This window comes from Folsomia candida, unplaced genomic scaffold (genome assembly GCF_002217175.1).
Source record: "Folsomia candida strain VU population unplaced genomic scaffold, ASM221717v1 Fcan01_Sc030, whole genome shotgun sequence".
In the NCBI taxonomy this organism is placed as follows: domain Eukaryota; kingdom Metazoa; phylum Arthropoda; class Collembola; order Entomobryomorpha; family Isotomidae; genus Folsomia; species Folsomia candida.
In genome coordinates, this window is record NW_019091222.1 from 238,405 (window position 1) to 259,422 (window position 21,018).

The window sequence follows — 21,018 nt, forward strand, 5'->3', positions numbered from 1 at the left end:
GTTCATGCATGACAATATTTAGGAATAAAGCTAATTAATGTTCAATCAGGAACTAATGAAACTCAAACATCTTAACTTTCACCTCCACCTCGGCTTAGGCTGAAACCATGATCTTCATCAGGGGATGACTTTTTCCATTGTGTGAGTAGAAATATCCACTTCCGGTCTAGGTCAAAGATAGTAATTGTGTTTGAGTCGAGAAAGTTTTTCCAGGAAACACAAGCCCTGAAATAAATCGATGTTAAAGCAAAGTTGTGTATACAAGACCAATTTTGTAATGATGTACCATTTCCATTAATTCTCCGAAATATTGTTATTAAATTGGTTGACATGGTCATCTCGTCCCCTCTGCTTATTGTTCTTCCGGTCAGTTCTAGGAAATATTCATTTTGCTGATTAATAAATCAGGCACAAGGTAAAAATAATGGATTACTTTTTAGCCCTATTTATTTACCTGTTGTTCAGAAACTTCTTCCGTAATATTCCGTAACCTATCTGTCCATTAAGATTTTTTTGGTTATTGTTTCTAGAATATATTTAAGAAAAGTCGTAAATTAAGTGAAGTTTCTGCGTTTGATAGGTGAATAATTTCACCTTATTTTTTTACCTACCATAATCATAAAACTGTGACACGTCGTCATGGACACGTCACCTCAACGAACATACATGTCCACAAGCTGGATGGGAATTTAGTGAGGCAATTTTTAAGTCTTGATTTAACTATGGAGGCCAAAAATTAGTACAATACAATTGTATCACATATTTTTTTTACTTATATTTTCAACCTACCGTTCCACCACCAGATTTACATACTAAAATAAATTTCCGAAAATCCTGACTCCTTTTTCTTCTGCATTTAAGTACTTCGTCCCGAGCAATTTGCGTATGTAGAGTGAGGTGAAATTGACCTCATTTCGACTGTTGAAATGTTTTCCTTTTCTCGAGAGTGTCTAACGAAAACAACAAGGAAGTCGGCTAAAAGGACAAGTATTTAGCTACGGACATATGTATGCGACATCATTGGCAATGCGGAGACCAAGAAACAATGGGTCGTAATAATTAAAATTTTGATAAACATATTTAATTTGGCTTGATTTATTCTAAGGTGAGGTAAAAAGTCCATGGTTACAGTTACACCTTAGTATGCATTCCGTCGACACTTTGAAACCTTGAGCACGCTCTACAGCCAAATGGGTGCGTTTTAGAGAAAAATGTCAAGAGACCTAAAAATCAATTATGGACATGATCTAGTGCTATTGAAAGGGATTTTTCGATCCGACCTCCCTGAAAAAAGTTTTAGTGGAGGGGAATTTTTGAAAATGCGATTTTTCTATGAAGGAGACTAGCTACATAGCTGGGTTATTGATTTTATGAAAGACCGCACCCAATTTATATAGTGGAAAAAAAAATTCAACTCGATTGGTCGAAAAACCACCGAGTTTTCCTTATTAAAAAAATTACCCATTGGTTACCATATAGTAACCATGTAGTTACACCCACACTATGTCGTTATATGTAATTGGTGGATTGTTATTCGCCATTTAATATGCATTAATTTTTGAATAAAATGCGAATTACAATTGAAATTCTCAAAATGAGTATGTAGAGCGACAAAACTGTTTCCATAAATTCGTGCAACCCGATAAATGATGGATGGGTTTAATTCTTACAGAGAAAAAGAATAAAATAAAATATAACTTGAAAAAGTAAAAGATCTAAGGTGAGGTAAGTGCACTTAAAAGTATAAAACAAGCCCCCCTCACCCCTTAACATTACCTCGCCTGGGCTGATGATAACTACTCATCCATTGTGAAAAAATAATCCTTATTTACAAAATTAATATTCATTAGAATTAGATATGATATGCGATAGATAGATATGACATGTGGAAATTGAATTCTTCCTTGAAACATAAAATAAGCAAATCCTGTTAATAGACAGTTTCTGAAACTATCCGGAAATCTCTGTTTTAAAATGCAACTATTTAAAATTTGCTCAAATTAGAAATGATTCAACATAATTAAAACGGCGCAGCTAATAGCCATTGGTTATTATGATTATAATGCGTTCTTTGTGATCATCAGCCCAGGCGAGGTAATGTTAAGGGGTGAGGGGGGCTTGTTTTATACTTTTAAGTGCACTTACCTCACCTTAGATCTTTTACTTTTTCAAGTTATATTTTATTATGAATTTTTTTTCTTATAAATTTTTCCTATTTGATACATTACCAATAAGTGGTTGAGTAAATTTTATTTTTTAGGACATAAACAATAAAATGTATTTATATCAGTAAAATTCATAAAATGAAACTTTATCAATTAAATATTTGTAATATCTCATTTTTAACAAATATAATGCAACTCAAATTAATTTTCCGTAATTTTATTTCCACGAATTATCTCCTCATGATTCTTCCTCCCTTCATAATTTCTAAACCTCCGCCTGCAACTTTCTACCCTACAAAGCAAATGCAATTCTCGCGTGTGTTTCGCAAAATGATAAAGGATTTGCCTTTGAGTTATCATAGCTGGACAAAAATAGCACGAAATGCGTCTCTCTGTGCCATGTTGAAATTTCACATGTGTCCTTAAACACCCTACATATACACTTTCAAACTTGCATAATTTGCACGCAAATGCTTTTTCCAGTGTATGTTTTGCCGATATGTGCTCCTGTAAACAATGCCGCCGTGCAAATTGCTCACCACAAAGCTCACAAATTACTTTACGACGGCGTCCATTATTATGTAGATGTAAATTAAGGTGGCTTCGGAAATGGGCATGGTTAAGGAATTGTTTTCCACAATGTGGGCATTCTCTTCTGGTTCGGTTATTTGAATGTATTTCCTGCATATGAAAAACAAATTAATGATACATAAATTATAAGAAATGCAGAATTAGCTAGTAAAATATACCATTGCAATATTTTTTATACTCTATGACTTCTCAAGCCTGATATCCAACCAAACTCTGCCTCGCACTGGTCACATTTGTAACACTTTTCTCCAGTATGCGTCATAAGATGTTGCTTCATTATATTATTTGTTTTAAATGTTTTAGAACAAAAATAACATTTTGCTTGTTCCCCGGCTCCGTGCACATTTCTTATATGGGATTTAATGGAAATCTTGAAAGCGAACATCTTTCCACATACGAAACATTTATTTTTGTTTTGATCTCTTTCCCGATGTTTTGAGTTAAAATGAACACGAAGAGATTCAGGACAACTGAATTCTTTGGGACATTGAGGACACTTCGTTTTCGCCCTGTTGGCATCATGAGTTTTGACATGCCTCGTCAGACGGCTCTTCACGGCGAAGGATCTCCAACAGGATTCACATTTGTACAATTTAACAGCAGCGTGAACATTATTCTGATGTGCGCGCAATTCAACCAGAGTCTTGAACGCCTTTCCAGGACAAATACCACATTTGTGACTTCTGACGTCGGTATGACGCAGCGTATGCTTCCTTAATTTCGGTTTACAAGCAAACCGTTTCCCGCAATCTGGTACTTCGCACGTGAACCTAACACCAGAATGGGAAGCCAAATGGGAGCGAAAAGTTTGTTCTAGAAGAAACGTTTCCGGGCACTTGGTGCATTCATACTTTTTTCTGCTATCGTGAGGGAGGTGGACCTGTTTGTGGGTCTCCAATTGTTTTGCGGAATGGAATGATCTTGAGGTGACCGGAATATTTTGATTAGTTAGTAAATATTTATTAAGATAGTTAAAAATAATAATTTTCATAATTTATATTTAGAAAATTCGTGTTATATCAATTACTGTTCAATGCAAGAATAATAAATTTGCAAATTTAAATTCATATTCAAAATTTTTGTTCGGTTACTTACTTATCGCATGCTTTAAAATTGCAATGGAATAACCTCTCTTTCAAGTGGACTAGCCTCAAGTGAGCATTTTTGTCATAAATCCTAAAGTAATATTTGTCGCAGAATTCGCACTTAAACTTCTTATCTTGGTTTAACACAGTTTTCTTAACGACGTGTAATATGTTCATGTTAATTTAGCGGATTAATTAAATTAATGCGGAAATATAAAGATCGGAATTTACCTATAAATTCCTTAGAGAAAATAATAATTCACAGAAAAAATTAACAAGAATATGCCATCGAGAGTACGAAAAAAATATTCTAAAGAATCACAAAACTAAGGTGTGAATGAACCAGATTTGGGCATGCATGTGCATGAGTGGTAGGGTAACTTATTTATAAACAGAAAGAAATATTTCGTCCCTTCCAGGTTGTTCACCTAAACCTTTCCTTTGGTTGTGCATGAAATATTTACTTAAGCACAGAAATTCAAGGTTTAAAAATATTTTAAAACAAAGTTTATTTAAGTACATAGTAAGTATATACGAGCATTAGCAGTGATTAATGTTTCAGGATGAGTATTTCGTCTGATAGTAAGCTTCTCTACGTATTCAATACTAGTTTTACTGGCAAAATCTTAAAAGTTCGAGATAAAGAGTTGGGTAACCAATTGGTATTTGTAGGGTCATGTAATGGTTTTTGGACTCCAAACCTTGGAGTGGGCATTTTTAAGAAAAACAGGGTTCTATTTTTTTGGACAGTGGGGTTTAAATCGAAACAATGTCAAATTATGCCATAATTTGATTAATATCTGCGTATGTACATAGTACACAGTCGTTAATTTGTTTGACAGTGTGTAATTATGTAATGCACCTTTTTATGCTAACATGTAGTATTTACGAAATAGACATTCAGAAAGTGTAATTTTACCGATGATCATTTTTATGCATAGTTCCTGCATGTACATACAAGCAGAGTTAGAGAGTATTGACCTGATGGTGATTTTCTGCTGGTTGCATTTTGTAATACAACCGTCCAATCTTCCCTTGACATATCTTCATAAGGCGAAATTATCGTGGCAATGTCAGCCTCTCCAAATACACATTTGTATATCCAGTAATGCTACGCAGTCCTTAAGGGACGGAAAAAATCTACCCTTATACGAAAGGTTCACATATCCACATAAGTAGTTTTGTAAAATGTACCAGGCTATTTCCATCCTAGTTATTGGGTTCCCTTAAAAGATAAAGGAGACAGCCATCAAGCTCGCCATTTTATGATTGCCTTCCACCAACTGATTTCTTTGCTAGGTAAATTTCAAGGTAAAAATTCAATTCGTAATTAAATAAGTATACTTAATTACAATTTTCGAAATACTGTATAATTCTTATCATTATGTAGTTATCACTAATTTATTTTCAATTTCTCTCCAGAAAATAACAACAATGTTCCCAAACCCGGCAAATTTCATTAAATCCATCTTCAAGGAAACACACCGGGGTCGTAGAAATCAGCCCGATGAAGAGAAGAAGAAGTCTTTCTCGATGCCACTGAAGAGGTCAAGATTCCTCCCACAACAAAAATGACACCTGCACCCCCTACTTTCTCCACGATTCGAGAGACTCATCCAGGATTTGAACCACAGCTCGCATACCTGCAGGACAACATCATCACACCATTTCTGAATCGCCCCGTGTACGAGAACACGGGGCAGCTCCGGGAAAAAATGGCGGAAGCGCTTCTCCTCCACGGAACGAACTCCGAAATCATGCCGCTTCTCGTAAAGGCGATAAGGAATGAAATGTCTATCCAGGGAAAAGAGGCAAACGTCGGACTGGTCAAGATTTCAAGTCGCGAATGCCTTGATTCGAATTTTGTTGCGGTCGACAACGTCTTCGTTTACACGGTTGTCATAGACGCGCTAAAGAAAGGGGAGGAGCGCGACTATACCATAATTTTCTGCCATGATCAGATCGATTTGTATGAGAGTGAGCAAATTATTGTGATATTAAAATTAATTACTGATATCTTAGCCAACAACGGTTTTGACTAATACCTTAATAATTCCGTAGGTATTATTTGGTGGTGTTTTAAGAAAAAAATTGATCAATTGACACCTGGAAAATTTCTATTGGTCTTTGTCAGTAATGATAAGAAAAGCGGGGCTTCCGCTAAGTGGAATTTCCAAAGAGGGTTAAAATTTCTTCACATCCCTGACCGATTCTCTACCTTGCAGTGTAGAAAGGTGCTGCTCAAGTCCACCTCTAAATGGGCAAACCAACCAAGCGACGCCGTACTGGGGATCTTGGCGGAAAAGACGGTGGCATTTAGTGGAAGTGAGGCCGGACAGGAAGCCGAGTTGAGGACGTTCTGCCAAAAGGTTTACAGGGTGGGGGTTGCTCGACTAAGGGAAAAGAATGGCTTGGGTGACAAGGATTTCATTCCATGGGAAGATGTCCACGTTAAGGTACAAGATTGGCGAGATGTTTTTAATAAAATGGTGGGCAGTGGGGCCAAGTGGGGGGAGGAGGGCGATGGTTTGGCCGTGCAGACGGATAAGGTAGATACTGTGATGCAAAATACTGGAGGGTGGGTGGAGTTGGAAACGTCTGCAAGTTTTAAAAAGAAGGAAGCCTTGCAGCCTGCAAGTTGCAGGACAAGTTGATCGAAGCGATTGAGAAAGTGTGCGGAAATTTGAATGAAATTGAGATAACAACAACGCCCGACGGGCAAGACGATTTGGTCACGATTACTGTTAAAGTTCCTTCCCGTAAAAAATTATAAGGTTGGGTACCTGAATTATATTAATTTAAGTATTGGTCGAATAAAGAAGTAAAGTTGTGGAATATTGCTTCCTGGGCTAAAACTAATTATTTATTATTTTACAATTAGTTTTTAACATATTTACATGTAACTGCTGGCATATGCATGATCTGAATAATGTTTATAAATGTATTTAACTAACCAGATCCGATTATTGCTAAATTGCTTTTTATTTAGCAAGAATCAGTTAATGAATTAGTAAAATAAAGATGTTGATTGTCTACTTTTTGAAATATGACTCGTCCGCAGAATAATTATAAGCTGAACTATACAGATTGAGCTATGATAATTAATTAAGAATATCAGATGAGATTATGCAGAAACTGGGTATAATTATATAACAAATTTTAGTTTTTAATATAAATAAGTTTTTACAAATTAGTGACGGGATCAGGTTTGGTACCACGGGCACCACAAGATAACCTAGTACTTATATATTTAAAGATTCAATAAAAATAAATACGTAAAAATAATAAGCATATTTTATATGAACAGAGGCAAATAAAATAACCATATGCAATGACCAACGCATATCTGTTAGTATTTATAATTTACTAGTAAAATAGGCCCGAATTCTCATTATTTGAACAATCATCATACTTATCTTTTTAGATAGATAAATCCAACCTCTAATTATACCATGCACCGCATCAGTCCCCGCGTGTTTTATAGCTTTTCGATTTTCTACAAGAAACCTAAATAAGCCAATTCCAAAGATAACTCCACAAACGAGAAAAACAGGTCTTATAAGTTCCACTGAGACAGAGTTTGCCTCATGAAATGTCAATGGTTCTCTCGGATTTCCAAGAAAATCTTGCACAATTTTGAAATACTGATCTTTCTTCATCCAAGTCTTCGTACTAGGTATCAGTTGTGCAATTTTATGAACTTGGTTCCACTTCTGCATCAAAGCTGCTTCGTCCAATCGTCTCCATTCCTTCGCGATATATGGTGACAGCAAATTTCTACTGGCATGTTCTAACTCCACCATTTTAAATGGGGAGTCGCCCCGATTTTGAGCAAAATAACGATTTCCTAACGTCCTATAAACATTCATCTCCATATCCATTACGTCTTCCCGAGCAAAGTAAATAATAGTGGGAGAATCCGTGGTTTCTGGCACGATCACGTTATCAACCAAAGTAGTTACCGGCTGATCTTTAATCGCCAAGACAATCCTTGCTTTGAAATTTTGCAGGAATTCAGTAAATTTTAAACTCTGACCGAGATCGCTCGAGATTAATTCCGGCAGGATTTGCGCCAACAGGTAAGAACTCATTACGCCAGTGTCAACATCAATAAACATGTCGGCAACTACTATGTGAGCATCCCAATCGAGAATATTTTCCATACCTCGCGGTGTCTTGGGAGGAAAGATGACCGCGAAATATGAGTATATCGAGCCCTGGTATAAATTCGCCATGAGAAGTATATACCCAAACAGCTGTGGTAAATAATGAACAACGATACAACACGACGGTTGCCAATCGACTGATAATTTATTGTCAACATGCAACATGATTATATAGACATCATGAGTAATAGAATATGTATTAATAAATGTATGAAACTGTTCCTCACGACACTTTCCAAAGTGTCTGACCTAAATAGAAAGGAAGTGCTAAATCCTTCTCCCAAGAATGGGAATGCTAAGAATGAGCTGACACTGTACAAAGGTCCAATAAAGTCGGTGCCATAAACATCCGTTATGAAAGGCTACTTGAAATAGCTAACCTAAATACCTAATATTAGATCATTTTATCCAACAACAGCCACAGTATTATAATAACAAATGCCGCTTTTCCAGTCCTGTATGCCTTCCCCATACTTTCGTCGACCTGGCCGAGCAAAATGGATAAAATGACAATCAACTTTCCGGCCAGGACAGGCAAGAAATCCACAGCATTGATCTGATTGGCATCCAAGTACATTAAAAATACCAATATTGTCAAGATACTAACCAGCAGACACGCCCAGGTTCCTGTGTCAAATGGGGAACTAAAAGTTTCCACCCCGACAGACGCGGATGGCGGGTTGGTAATTGTTACGAAATTAATGTACGTATAACTAACCTGGTGAATGGAGTACGTAAATAGGTTTAATTCGTTTGTACCTGAGGTTGCAACGAGTCCGAAATTCCTATTTTTAAAATTTTCCAGCAGTTTTTCGCCGACGCCGTACTTAAGACCAGTTAAGTTATACTTATGACCAATTGCAGCCATTGGACAGATGTTTGTGTTTACATATTTGAAATTAACAAATCCATTAATGAATATACTACATGTTGAGTTGACAGATACGTAGCCAAGTACTGCAAATTTGTGCATATTCCTGTTCTGTAAATCCCAACTTTTTTGAATATCGCGGTGGGAAATAGTATTAATAGGGATTATGTTCGGTGCGCTTGTATCGCATGTTAAGCATGGAACAAGAATGTGGGAGGGTAAACTGAACTGGAAAATTACAAGTCTCGCGGAGCCAATATTTATAGCGGCTAATTCCCGACATTCATCATTTTGACTGTTAAGGTAACCATAGATATATTCTTGTCGTAAAGAAATACCGGCAAGGTTGAGCAAATTTTCGCATTTTTGTTCCTCACCTTTTGTCGATTCTAGACTTACAAAGATGCATTTATATCTGGACGAATTTTCTAAATTATTATAGTTTTCTTGCGGGTGCTTAATTTTGTACATTGTGTGATAGAGGAGTTCCAAGCGCAGCGGGGTATAGGCGTTATTTGCAATTACGGGATGAAAATAAGGGAACTCATTCTCGAAGTCTACAACGCTGTTGAAGTATTCCGGAGTGAATATGAAGTACAGATCAGCGTCGATAAAGGCATTATGCCATATATTCGCAAAAACTGAGCAGGGCGTCAACGTGAAAATTGTTGCCAATGAGAAAATACTAGGAAATTTGAGTAACATGATAAGTTTTTGGTTTTTATGGAGCTAGTTAATAGTATATCGGACGCTGTGCGAAATACTTGGCGTATGCAAACTTGAAGAAACCACATAAGGTAGTTACTATCTTCTTTTAGGTTATATAAATATCTAAATAAATCCCAGATAACATTTCGTAACTCTTTCGAGACATTTTCGAGAGCAGTTTCGACAACGAATCGGTACCAATTTCGTTACGATCTCTGTGAAATCTGTACGAGATCACTACTAAATGTCCCCAACATCACCTCGAATTCTTTACGATTCTTCGAATTTCAGTAGCCGAGTTCGCATCGAAATAGTTCCGAAATCTTTACGAATTTGTAATGTATAAATTATGCCCGTTTTCGATATCGTTACGAATTCTAGACTAATTTATGACGAATTCACAACGAGTTCGAAATAATTCGCATGAATTTCGGATTTTTTAAATAATTTTAATTTATTGAATTATGATTTCATATTACCACACAAAACAACAATACGATTAATAATTCGAATCAATAAAATTAATACGATGATCAGGACGACCAGAAATCAGATGACAAAATAGATGACGCCTGGAGTGGGTTGATGGGGCAGCTCTTGCTTCCTAAATAATGACATGATTAGTGATGAAAATATGTGAAATTTATCACATCGTAATACGATGATCGTATAAACTAGTCATATACATACCTTCGTCTTTGGTTGAGAGACGGTCATATGCCGTGGTCCAGGGTCACGTTGGAATATGAACTTTGTGGTGATCCAATCTTGCTCCTATAAAAAAACATAATGAATTATTAGTTAAGAATTAAAATTAATGCGAATTCAAGCTTACATATAATTTTCACTTACGGTCGCGATCTGTGGGTGGGCTTCCTTTTCTGAGTGGGAGGCATCAGGAGAATCCGGGAACTTATTGTTAGAAACAATATTTTTGTTTCTTAAACTTTTTTTTTTCTATTTGTAAGACGATGTCATGGGAGGACCTCAACCCATGACAAGGGCTGAAACACTACTGTTGAGAAATTGGTCAGCAAATATAATGGCCGATCAATTCGTTATGATTTCGGTATAAATTCGAGTTCCTCAAATAAGTGACGAATATCTCACGAAATCGGGACGAGTTTGTAACGATTTTTTATTCAGTTCGATACTGAATATTTTAACCGAGTTCTTAACGAATTCTTAATTATTTTGGTACAGATTTAACTACGATTTCGTCATGCTTTCGAAATCGGTGTTTTTTCGAGATATTCGTAACGAATTCTATACTCGAAAGAGTTACGAATTGTTGTCTGGGATGTATATTACTTTTCTGCAGAAATTTCTGGTTGATTGCATTCACCTGTATAATTATAAACAAATCTATATATTTTGCACGCAATGATGCCTTAATAATCATACCAGAACTACAGGTAGTTGTTCAAAGAAAGGAATATATCAAATTGTCGAAATATAATTCAAAAGTTTTCTGAGAACAAGTTGGCTAAGATTATTAGTTTCTCCATATTTCAACTCATTTATATACTCTTGTAATTATCCTAGGAAAATTTAGCATTTTGCAATGCTGATATATACTCTAGTTTAGTTTATGTAAATACATAAATCTTGCATAATTTGCAATACACGGAATAATGTGTAGTACTATTAACTTATATATTTACCCAGCTTTGTCTGTCTGTCTGTCTGTCTGTCTGTAACGCATCCCTGCAATGCTTTATTTTGCATTGAAGGGATAGCAAAAAGGGGCACTCACATATTACGTCGCATAGTGCTGTTCAAGGCTAGAACGTCGGCCGCAGCCAGATCTCCAGCCCGACCGTCGGCCCGATCGTCGGGCAGTGCCAGAGTCGGGCCGTGGCTCTGGCTGTTCTACTTCACATCAAAGGCCAGATCGTCGGCCCGATCGTTGGCCCGACCGGCAGCCAGATCGTCGGCCCGATAGGCAGCCAGATCGTCGGCCCGATAGGCAGCCAGATCGTCGGCCCGACCGGCAGCCAGATCGTCGGCCCGATCGGCAGCCAGATCGTCGGCCCGATCGGCAGCCAGATCGTCGGCCCGATCGGCAGCCAGATCGTCGGCCCGATCGGCAGCCAGATCGTCGGCCCGATCGGCAGCCAGATCGTCGGCCCGATCGGCAGCCAGATCGTCGGGCAGAGCCAGAGTCGGGCCGTGGCTCTGGCTGTTCAAGCTTACATCGTAGGCCACATCGTGGTGCCACGGGCACCACAAAACCGCCTTGTATATTTATAATTTTTTTAAATCATGCTTACGTATGTACATATTTGGCTTCTTTATATTCTCGCATTTTCTAAGGCAATCAAACGTTACAAATTATTCATCATCCGATTTCGGCACAATTTCCTTGTACTAAATTAACAAATTTTTATTCTGTCATGCTTGTTTTACCGTAAGACCGGATAATGGGTAAAACTTTTACCCATTATTGGTTGATATGGTATTATACGTATATATCCCTACAAAATTCTTTGGACCTCAAAAAAAGGAGGACAACTTCGCTTGCCACACAGAAAAACATGTGGGATACATATTCTTCTATTAAGCAAAATTGTTATAATATTCTACGTCGGTAAAATGCCGTACCCTTAATATTCGTTTACCACCAAGACCAAAATATGGTCACATCTTATGTGACGGGAAGGGCTGCCGTATCCTTTACATTTACTCGCCACGAACGCTGTTTTAATGTATTTGGCTTATAATATTTAATTTCATATTAGGAATTACAGTGGTGCCTCGGACACCACAAAATAACCTAGTAATTAATATTTTTTAAAGCATGGTCATGAAGTGGGAAAGCATTCATAAACTTCACTGCATCCGTAATAATTTTTTAATATAATCAGTCATGCTTACTTATCTCACCTCACTTTTCTCTTAAGAATAAATGCACGAAATACAAGATAATAAACGCAGCAATATTCTATATTTACATTTAAGAATGACGATTTTGGTAGGAACGAATTTTATTTTATCCACAAATCAGGTTATCAATTTGTAATCGATGATTCAGAATATGATGCAACTCTACTTAAAACCTGTATATTTTGACAGGAAAATTAATTACTTATTTTGCACGGGTCAATTATCGCAAATCAATTTAGCTTCCTGGTGGGACATACATACAACTACATTTATATAATTGCTAAATTCGTAATTTAAAGGATTGGACTGTCCAACTTGGTTTTAAATTTGATAAAAAATTATTCTTATCAATTATATCCGCATACCTTGCTACTTATGACATCCGTTGACATACTGATAAATCGTTAGATATTTAGTGTCAAACATTAATCAAAAAGTATTTAACTCCAATAGCTATCATAATAATGATGAAATGCTAGATTATTTTTCACATAAATCGCTATTTCGCCGTGGACATCTACGATGAACTCCGGCTCTGATAAGGTTTGGCTGATTGATACCCACAACTTTTATTGTATTCACTACAAACTTAAAACCCACCCTGTAACTCTTAAACTGCGGACATAAAGAATGATCGAAGAATTTGTTAAGCATTGTAAACTTAATAACTATTAAAAAAATGTGTTATGCAATGTGGTTTAATCACCTTATCTACAACAGCGTTAAAATGACATGCCGAACTATTCCTCGCGATTGTCAATGGTCGCCAGATAATAAATATATAACTCTGCTACGTTATCGCAAAAGATTGGCAACGCTTGTACATTAACTAACACAATCAAATGCTAGATAAGGTGACAGTGACTGCTATAAATCTGACTGCCTTGTCCATCTATTCAATAATCTTCTCCCACCGACGGTACAATGTCCCTTCTTGCACCCCTTATTGTCCGGGTACTGCATAACGCCCGTGTCACTTTCACCCCTACAAATCGAAACGGCTCACGGATTTCCAGGACTTTATAAAAAGTCTCCCCACGGTATCTCCTCCTTGCCTAAATTATCCCCCCGTTACCGACTCAACGATTCCTACATCCCCCACAAATACGATTTGGAACTCCATGTCCTCCTCGATGAAGAAGATTCTGGCATCGGGACCCAGTACACAGTGCGGGGTAAGGTGGCGATTAACTTCAGTCCGGCCAACCCCACAAGCGTGATCACCATGCATTCCAACGTGTTAGAAATTTACACCATTTCTGTCACAAATTTAAATGATACCACGGAAATTATTGGTCTTGTGGGAGAACCTCTGTTTTCCGGGGATGACAGACATTTCATGACCGTCACGACTGATGTGGTGCTACTTCCGGAAAATCGGTATGAAATGACGATAATTTATTTAGCCCCGATCAGCACAACTAGCTGGGATGGATTGTATCTTAGCTATTACACTGGGACAGATGGAACAATGAAGTAAGTAGTGTGGGAGTTTCATAATTAATTTAAAAAAATTTAAAAAATTTAAAGTTTCCATGTCAACTAGACGTATCGCCACTACACAAATGCAAGTTTATCACGCGAGACAGCTCTTTCCCTGCTTCGACGAGCCGGGATTGAAGGCCGTCTTTAATTTGAAAGTTATCCATAAAATGAATTACACCACGGTATTGGGAAACAGTGACATAGCGACTGTCGAACCATTGTAAGTACCCGGGAAATTTAAATATTTGAAATAAAAAAGAATCTAGATTAAAATCTAAAATTTGTATCTCAATAGCTCAATTCCGGGTTGGAATAAGACCACCTTTAATCCCACTGTTCCCATGTCTACGTATCTTTTTGCCACGATTGTTTCCGACTTAGACTACATCGAAGCGCCGGAAGGACTTGCTAATTTTCCTGTCAGGGTGAGGCGAGATTTTTTTAGAATTAATTAGTGTTTTCAATGTTTTTATCAAATTTTAGACCTATGCCCCTCCTCCCGTCATAGCACGAGGTGGTGGCAACTACTCGGCGGAAATTGCGGCGAAATTGTTAACGTTCTTTGACTCATATTTCGGCACGACGTATCGCATGCCTAAAATGGACTCGGTCCATATACCGCATTACAATTCTGGTAAGTTTGCAAAAAAATTGATAATAATTACGTAAGTATGTCGGTTTAGTGGAGCAGTTGTGTCATTCGATTATTTAATCAATTCGTGATGTTCGACATATTGACGTAATTAAGTATGCCTTATCTTTACCATTGTCATGCTGCGTTATCATTCACCTTAATACTTTTAGCAATGGAAAACTATGGCCTAAACATTTACCGGTATCAATTACACAATTTATCTTTATTTACGCAAGCTCGCCAATTTAATTAGACATCCTTAAATAATTTTTTACAGCGAAGATTATCTTATCTATTACCCCGACGAGACTCTGGAAACTGGAAAAAACTTGTTGACGGTTAACTTTTAAATATTTACTCAATTCAATGCAATTAAAAAATTAATAGCCTGAAAATTTACAAAATCCATATTTCCTTAGACCATTATCTCCCACGAATTAGCCCATCAGAACTTTGGCAACCGAGTTTCTTGTAAATGGTGGGATGAACTATGGTGCATAAAACTTTTCTAGTTTCAAGACGAAATTAAAAAATTTCAAATTAAGTACCTAAAAATATTAATTTTTCAGGTTGAACGAGGGCTTCGCTACATACGTCTCCTTCCTCGGCGTAGACGCGGTCCGGCCGGAATTTCGCCACCGAGAGTTTATTCTCAACGATGCCTTCCAGTACTCGATGAAAGTTGACGTTTCGGCCCGTTCGCATCCCATCGTAAACGATGCCGTCACTCCAGACCAGGTGGATTCCTACTTTACCGGAATAACCTATGAAAAGGGAGCCTCAGTTAACCGCATGACAGAGAACTTCCTCACGGAACCGACATATCGAAGGGGGCTGCAGTATTATTTGAGCAACAAGACCTACCAGGCGGTCACTGGGGACGATTTGTTCCACTATTTGAACGTTGCAGCACAAGAGGACAACCGACTTCCGGAAGGAGTTACAGTTAAGAGGATTCTTGACTCGTGGACGCTGCAGAAGAGTCATCCCCTTGTCCGCGTGAGTGTAAGAGATCGGGATAGTGTCTACATTTCTCAAGAGCGGTATGCCGATCCTGATAGTGTTGCCCTCTGGTGGGTTCCCGTCACCGTGGTGACACAGGACGCCCCAGTTTTGGAGAATTGGATCCCGAAAATCTGGCTGGAGGCGGATGTTCCGATTAAGATAATGAATCATGATATAATGAAGTGGATCATGGTCAATGCGGATGCGACAGGTGAATTATTGTGGAATCTAGTATAATTTATTTTGTGCACCAAGGCTATCTTGTTTTCTCCGTTGTCAGGCTATTACAGAGTATTATACGACGACTGGTTCACTGGACTTATTATCAAACAGTTGAATAGTGATGCCACAAAAATATCTCCTTTGAGTAGAAGTCAATTGTTGGATGACTACTTTAATTTGGCATTCTTGGGTAACACTTGCAATTTAGTCACAATTTTACCGAAATACTTTTTTACTAAAACAGGGTGAAATAACTTACATAATAATGTATGGTACTTTTTAATTTTTAGGTAAAGTAGAGATCGAGACAGCTCTAAGTTTGACGGAATACTTAGACCAAGAAGATCATTTTGTCGTGTGGGAAGTTGTATTTACACAATTACGACAGGGCTATATATTCGCGCAGTCGCAAGAAGAAATCGACGCTTATAGGGTGAAATGATTAAAATTTGACTGTAGGCATTTGCATTACGACGAGTATATTAATTATTTTTTCATTATCTTTTTTAATTAAAGAATACAAATAACGATAATTTTTATTATCTCGTTCCAGAACTATTTATCTAGCAGTCTAAACCTTGCCCTCGAACGCATCGGCATTGAACAAAACGATACCGTCCATATAGGTGCAGCTGGAATTCTACGATCCAAACTGATCGATTGGGCATGCGCGCTCCGACTTAATTCTTGTACCAGTTATGCGTTGCAGCATTACGCCGCATGGCAGGAAGGTGAGAATTATAGGTATTAAAATTACAACCGGCATAGCTATAAAAATTGGTACAAATAGTAATTATGCAGGATCCCAAGGGACATTGAAGCCTCGATAACTTGTTCAATTGTTGCTAATAACGGTATTAACGGGACGATTTTTATGTTGGAAAAGTATAATACTACTAGGATTGAAAATCCAGCAAAACTGAGATATTTGAACGCATTGGCGTGCTTGAAAACTGTTCAAGCTCTGTATTAGTAAGTAACTGTTATCAATGAATAAAATAATAATTTTAATTGTAACATCTTTAAAGAAATTGGTATCATAATAACACTTCTAGCGTCCTCGAACTGGCTTTAGATGATTCTGTTATTGAAAAAGCGCATGCCCTTTTGGTCTTCCAAAGAGTCGCCATGAACAACCAGGGTCGCACTGCCGTGATAGAATTCCTTAAGGATGAGCATAGAATGATTATTGATCGCATTGGGGGAGGAAGTGCAGAACCGATTAGGGCCATCATCGCCAGCTTGGGTCAGCACGTGTCAAGGCATAAAGATTTGGATGAGGTATGCAAGTTTTATGTACATCTTTACTGATATTAAATATTTCATATGTTTATTTTTTGTACGTGATTCTTAAAATTTTGAAATCGGTTTATTTTATTTCTGGAACTTTTGCTTAGTTGCTACAATTTGTCACGGATAAGGCGGCTGATCTTGTCGATATCAGGGAATCTCTATATCCGTACTTTAACATGATTCGATCCAACATTGCGTGGAAGATAAGGTTTGGAAAGTCCATCTACGAGTGGATGACAGAACATCAGACAACGCAACCAACAGGGACCGTACCGACATCGACCACTCCCACTTCAACCACTCCTGATGTAACTGCCTCTATTGAAACCTCGCCCACTGTGACCACGCCTACTGTGACAACCTCCATTGCAACAACCACTCTCTCAACATTCTCTACTCCAACCACCCTTAGTGAAACAACTCCCATTGCAACCACCCCGAGTTCTGCAACATTAATTTATCCATCAATTACATTTCTTATTTCTGCATTTGTTACGGTATCCAAATTATTCTAAAGAAACATCATACAGCAGAATTTAACACCTATTTCTTCTCATGCAGCCAGAATTTAACTATAAATTCGTTTTTAAGCCTATAAATTTAATTCCGTAAGAACTGAACCCCATAGTTGACTATAATAAACATGTGGATTTCTTTTAAATGTAAGCATTTACAGGGTGATCTGAGATTATAAAAACCATTTATATTTGGGAAATTGTAACTACAATTTACATCTATGAATTGTTTTAACATTTTCTTTACGTCGCCCCCATGCTGCGTACATACATATTTTGGCGCATTCCTGGCCGAATTGCATATCATTCCTCATTGAGAACTTTTTAAACGCAAACAACATTAGAAGCTCATCATCAGCTTCGAAACCCAAAAGATCCATGGAACTGGCATCCTGTGATTACACTGATATTCCTTCTTTTTGGAGAAAATCCCAGATTTACACTCAGCTCCGCTGGCATGATTTTGAAACGTGTGATGAGCAGGAACACCCATTAGTAAAAATTTGTGACACGTATATTTTGATCTTCGAACACATGACATGACGCTATCGGTTAAATATGTATAAGTCAGAAAAAAAAAGTTGTCTTATAACTACTGTTGCAGTGGCCTGCTATTTAGCATAAAAACGAAGCAATTTTAAACAAACTAAAATGCATGAAAAATAATGATTACCCAATGGTTAGGTCATCTTGATTTATTACGACAATATTTTATTTCAAGAATACCGGCACTTCTCATCGATACAATTAAGACATAATGCAGTTTTTTTATTTTGTAGAAAGTGCATTCATGCGTAATAATTATTATTATATTAAATATTGTTATACTTTACCTAATTTTTATTTGGGCCCTATCTCCTAATCAACCCGGAGCAACGTATCTAACAAAACCTCGTCATAGAAATCCAACCCGCACTCCCTCACAACATCGCATGGCTTAATTAGAGAAGCAAACGTTACAGGAGGCATCACCGACTGTCTCGCTGTCACCAAGAAATTGGACAAATCCTCTGGTGATAGAGAGCAGTAGGTCGGGCTCGACTTGGTCCAGCAGTTGCTATGGTGCACCGCCCCTGCAGACTCGAGTGTAGAACAAGTGTAGAACGGATTTGGGACAGACCATGGTTGCAAGGCTGTCTGCTCACAGAATAGCACGTCGTCCAACCATTGTTGTCCGGCGAGGGAAAATGACGACTTCTTTCTTTGGAAGCCTTCGCACATTTTTATCCCGTAGCCAAGTGCGTATCCTGAAATGACAGCAAAGTTTTTTTAAATTAATAACTACAATTTTGATAATTATGTACCTCCGTCTCCACAAGGGATAGTGTTGTCCATGCATCTAAAAAATGAGCAGTCCCCCAATTTCGGCTCACAACCGGTCAAGTTGGGAAATATTTGGGTGGTAGAGAGCCCGAGAAGGGTGGAAGAAATTAAAATGGTTATTATGAACGTCATCTCGTTACTTTTGAAGGAAATAACATGAGTGAAACTTGTTGTGGCTGGGATACTATTTATGAAGAGAATTTTATCTTTAGTTTACGATGCCGCTGAAGATTATGTCACAAAAATTGTAATAAATTTCCTTTAATTTGCCTCATTTTATTAGCAATTTCGGTAAAATTAAGCTGTGTCAAGAACGTTACGTATATTAAATTAAGTACTTGTGTTGAACGCACACTTATCAATTAAATAGTAATGCCAGTATCTAAATCAGATAAAAGTTAGCAGATCAGTTAATCGATGTTGTGGAAATTCTTGTGATCATAAAATTTAAGAGTGATCCATCAACAAATCATTTGTTACAAATGTCCAACACTTTCGAAATTATTTACCACCAGTTACCAAGTAATCATCCTGATTGATGTATAACGATTCCCATATGGACAGAATACTCATGTTTTGTATTCCATGTTGCGGGTGACACACCGTAATTAAATTATGGAATCCAGAATTAAAGGATCACTTAAAATACGGTGTTTGTGGTGATCCTTTAATTTCATGGTAATGAAAGATTATAAGATTTTGTATACTGTTCAAATATTTCCTAAGCTAAATATCGCACAGCTAAAGCAAATAGGAAAAATGAAGCAAATAAATTGCATAAAAGGAAGGTACTCCTTATTTGTCCCCAGAATAACAATTCCTTGCTCAAATTCAGTAAAGTTTTCTCTCACTACTCTATCAGAAAAATGAGTAAATTACTAATTTTGAGTATTAAATCATCCCTCGTACTACTTACTCTCCTTTTTACGGCGTCACATGGTCAACATGCCACCCACTGTGAGGCTATCCGAGACGATTGTTCATTCTATCTGTGTATAGAGACGAAATTGCAGTGTGGTCCGTCTGGTAAATAAATATACCATTACAGAATAAAAATCCTGGAAAATATAAATTTAAACATATATATTGCACTTTTTATCAGGCTACCCACTCGCATCCGGGTACAAGTATTGCGACGCGTTTCTCCAGAAAGCTTCCTCCTTCTCGGAACAGGGGAAGAATTGGACTAGTGAGGTTCGGTTCTGCTTACAAGATTCGTTGGTGAAGTCAAGCATGACCCTCACCCTTTCTAATGTCGTTTACGACGTGAACAATTACACATGTCAACAATTTGAAAGAATTGGGTACGATTCTCACATCCCCTGCTATAATAAGGTTACCCCAAGCATCTGCAGTTTAACGAAGGAGGACGCAAGCAATTTCTTGGTGATTTTATATAAAGAGATTTTCAACGGTGAGTCATGGAAGGTTGGGTGGTCACAGGCCAAGCGGTGCACCAAGGCGGTGTATGCTGCAATGGTGGAAAAAATTGTGGATAGAGTTAAATGGTTGGCGGGGTAAAATTGTATATGCTGAAAATATTTGAATAAGAGCATATTATTTATAATAAGTGAGTGAAGTACAAATACAAAGGGATACAGAAAGATAAACTGTTGTGACTCCAATTACTTTTTGACATCAATATCTCGTAAATCAGGTTATATATTACCAAAATAATATTTATATAAAAATTAATTTCTATAATATCAATATTTCATAATGCTTACTTATATGTATGTTGTCAGATATGAAAATATTATTTCATCCATTTAGTTTCGAATTTTCAATTTTGGCATGCAAACTTACCAAGTTGAATACTTAAGTGGCTTCTTTCCTGCTTGCACAAGAAGACAAAATAATACAAATTGTATTGTACATTTAGTTGCATCAGCCTATAAAATAAATGGAAATAAAAGTTTGAATGTAGTGTTTAAGGAATGAACTAAACTTTCGGATCAATCATTACCAGCAATCACTGATTGCACTTAGCACAATATTACAATTCTGCACTGCAAAAAATACTGATAAGCGCTTTGTGTAAATGCCCCGGGGACAGTGCTATTTGTCCA

The 21,018-nt window shown here is 37.3% G+C and overlaps 5 protein-coding genes and 1 long non-coding RNA gene across 6 annotated transcripts; 3 read left to right on the top strand and 3 right to left on the bottom strand.

Annotated features, from left to right (window-relative positions):
• Positions 1-2,405: 2,405 nt before the first annotated feature.
• Positions 2,406-4,018, bottom strand: LOC118439094 (zinc finger protein 716-like). The gene is made up of 3 exons (XM_035860122.1): positions 3,852-4,018; positions 2,915-3,676; positions 2,406-2,846 (listed from the first exon to the last, which is right to left on the bottom strand). The coding sequence occupies exons 1-2, from the start codon at positions 4,016-4,018 to the stop codon at positions 2,929-2,931; spliced, it is 915 nt and encodes a 304-aa protein (XP_035716015.1). The 3' UTR covers positions 2,406-2,846; positions 2,915-2,928.
• Positions 4,019-5,069: 1,051 nt separating this feature from the next.
• On the top strand, positions 5,070-6,678 carry LOC118439079. The gene is made up of 3 exons (XM_035860107.1): positions 5,070-5,152; positions 5,264-5,818; positions 5,903-6,678. Exons 2-3 carry the CDS (start codon positions 5,413-5,415, stop codon positions 6,493-6,495), a joined length of 999 nt encoding a protein of 332 aa, XP_035716000.1. The 5' UTR covers positions 5,070-5,152; positions 5,264-5,412; the 3' UTR covers positions 6,496-6,678.
• A 3,416-nt stretch (positions 6,679-10,094) lies between these two features.
• LOC118439125 lies at positions 10,095-10,744 on the bottom strand. The gene is made up of 3 exons (XR_004837244.1): positions 10,439-10,744; positions 10,277-10,360; positions 10,095-10,190 (listed from the first exon to the last, which is right to left on the bottom strand). It is a non-coding gene; the product is annotated as an uncharacterized LOC118439125 (long non-coding RNA).
• Positions 10,745-13,697: 2,953 nt separating this feature from the next.
• Positions 13,698-17,772, top strand: LOC110860192 (aminopeptidase N). The gene is made up of 13 exons (XM_035860072.1): positions 13,698-13,948; positions 14,019-14,177; positions 14,253-14,382; positions 14,441-14,591; positions 14,762-14,792; positions 14,869-14,929; positions 15,011-15,084; positions 15,161-15,807; positions 15,877-16,008; positions 16,109-16,549; positions 16,620-16,790; positions 16,874-17,099; positions 17,216-17,772. The coding sequence occupies exons 1-10, from the start codon at positions 13,698-13,700 to the stop codon at positions 16,258-16,260; spliced, it is 1,788 nt and encodes a 595-aa protein (XP_035715965.1). The 3' UTR covers positions 16,261-16,549; positions 16,620-16,790; positions 16,874-17,099; positions 17,216-17,772.
• A 564-nt stretch (positions 17,773-18,336) lies between these two features.
• Positions 18,337-19,106, bottom strand: LOC118439099. The gene is made up of 2 exons (XM_035860125.1): positions 18,931-19,106; positions 18,337-18,873 (listed from the first exon to the last, which is right to left on the bottom strand). The coding sequence occupies exons 1-2, from the start codon at positions 19,079-19,081 to the stop codon at positions 18,485-18,487; spliced, it is 540 nt and encodes a 179-aa protein (XP_035716018.1). The 5' UTR covers positions 19,082-19,106; the 3' UTR covers positions 18,337-18,484.
• A 667-nt stretch (positions 19,107-19,773) lies between these two features.
• On the top strand, positions 19,774-20,829 carry LOC118439108. The gene is made up of 2 exons (XM_035860139.1): positions 19,774-19,975; positions 20,052-20,829. Exons 1-2 carry the CDS (start codon positions 19,816-19,818, stop codon positions 20,468-20,470), a joined length of 579 nt encoding a protein of 192 aa, XP_035716032.1. The 5' UTR covers positions 19,774-19,815; the 3' UTR covers positions 20,471-20,829.
• Positions 20,830-21,018: the final 189 nt, after the last annotated feature.

Bases quoted from the DNA above. Each gene is read 5' to 3' on its own strand.
- LOC118439094 (XM_035860122.1), bottom strand. From the start codon at position 4,018: ATGAACATATTACACGTCGTTAAGAAAACTGTGTTAAACCAAGATAAG. The intron at 3,677-3,851 runs GTAAGTAACCGA...GGTCACCTCAAG, and splicing joins AATTTTAAAGCATGCGATAA to ATCATTCCATTCCGCAAAAC.
- LOC110860192 (XM_035860072.1), top strand. From the start codon at position 13,698: ATGCATTCCAACGTGTTAGAAATTTACACCATTTCTGTCACAAATTTA. The intron at 14,592-14,761 runs GTAAGTTTGCAA...TAATACTTTTAG, and splicing joins TATACCGCATTACAATTCTG to CAATGGAAAACTATGGCCTA. The intron at 14,793-14,868 runs GTATCAATTACA...AATTTTTTACAG, and splicing joins TATGGCCTAAACATTTACCG to CGAAGATTATCTTATCTATT.
- LOC118439108 (XM_035860139.1), top strand. From the start codon at position 19,816: ATGAGTAAATTACTAATTTTGAGTATTAAATCATCCCTCGTACTACTT. The intron at 19,976-20,051 runs GTAAATAAATAT...ACTTTTTATCAG, and splicing joins ATTGCAGTGTGGTCCGTCTG to GCTACCCACTCGCATCCGGG.
- LOC118439099 (XM_035860125.1), bottom strand. From the start codon at position 19,081: ATGACGTTCATAATAACCATTTTAATTTCTTCCACCCTTCTCGGGCTC. The intron at 18,874-18,930 runs GTACATAATTAT...CTGTCATTTCAG, and splicing joins TATCCCTTGTGGAGACGGAG to GATACGCACTTGGCTACGGG.
- LOC118439079 (XM_035860107.1), top strand. From the start codon at position 5,413: ATGACACCTGCACCCCCTACTTTCTCCACGATTCGAGAGACTCATCCA. The intron at 5,819-5,902 runs GTGAGCAAATTA...ATAATTCCGTAG, and splicing joins TCAGATCGATTTGTATGAGA to GTATTATTTGGTGGTGTTTT.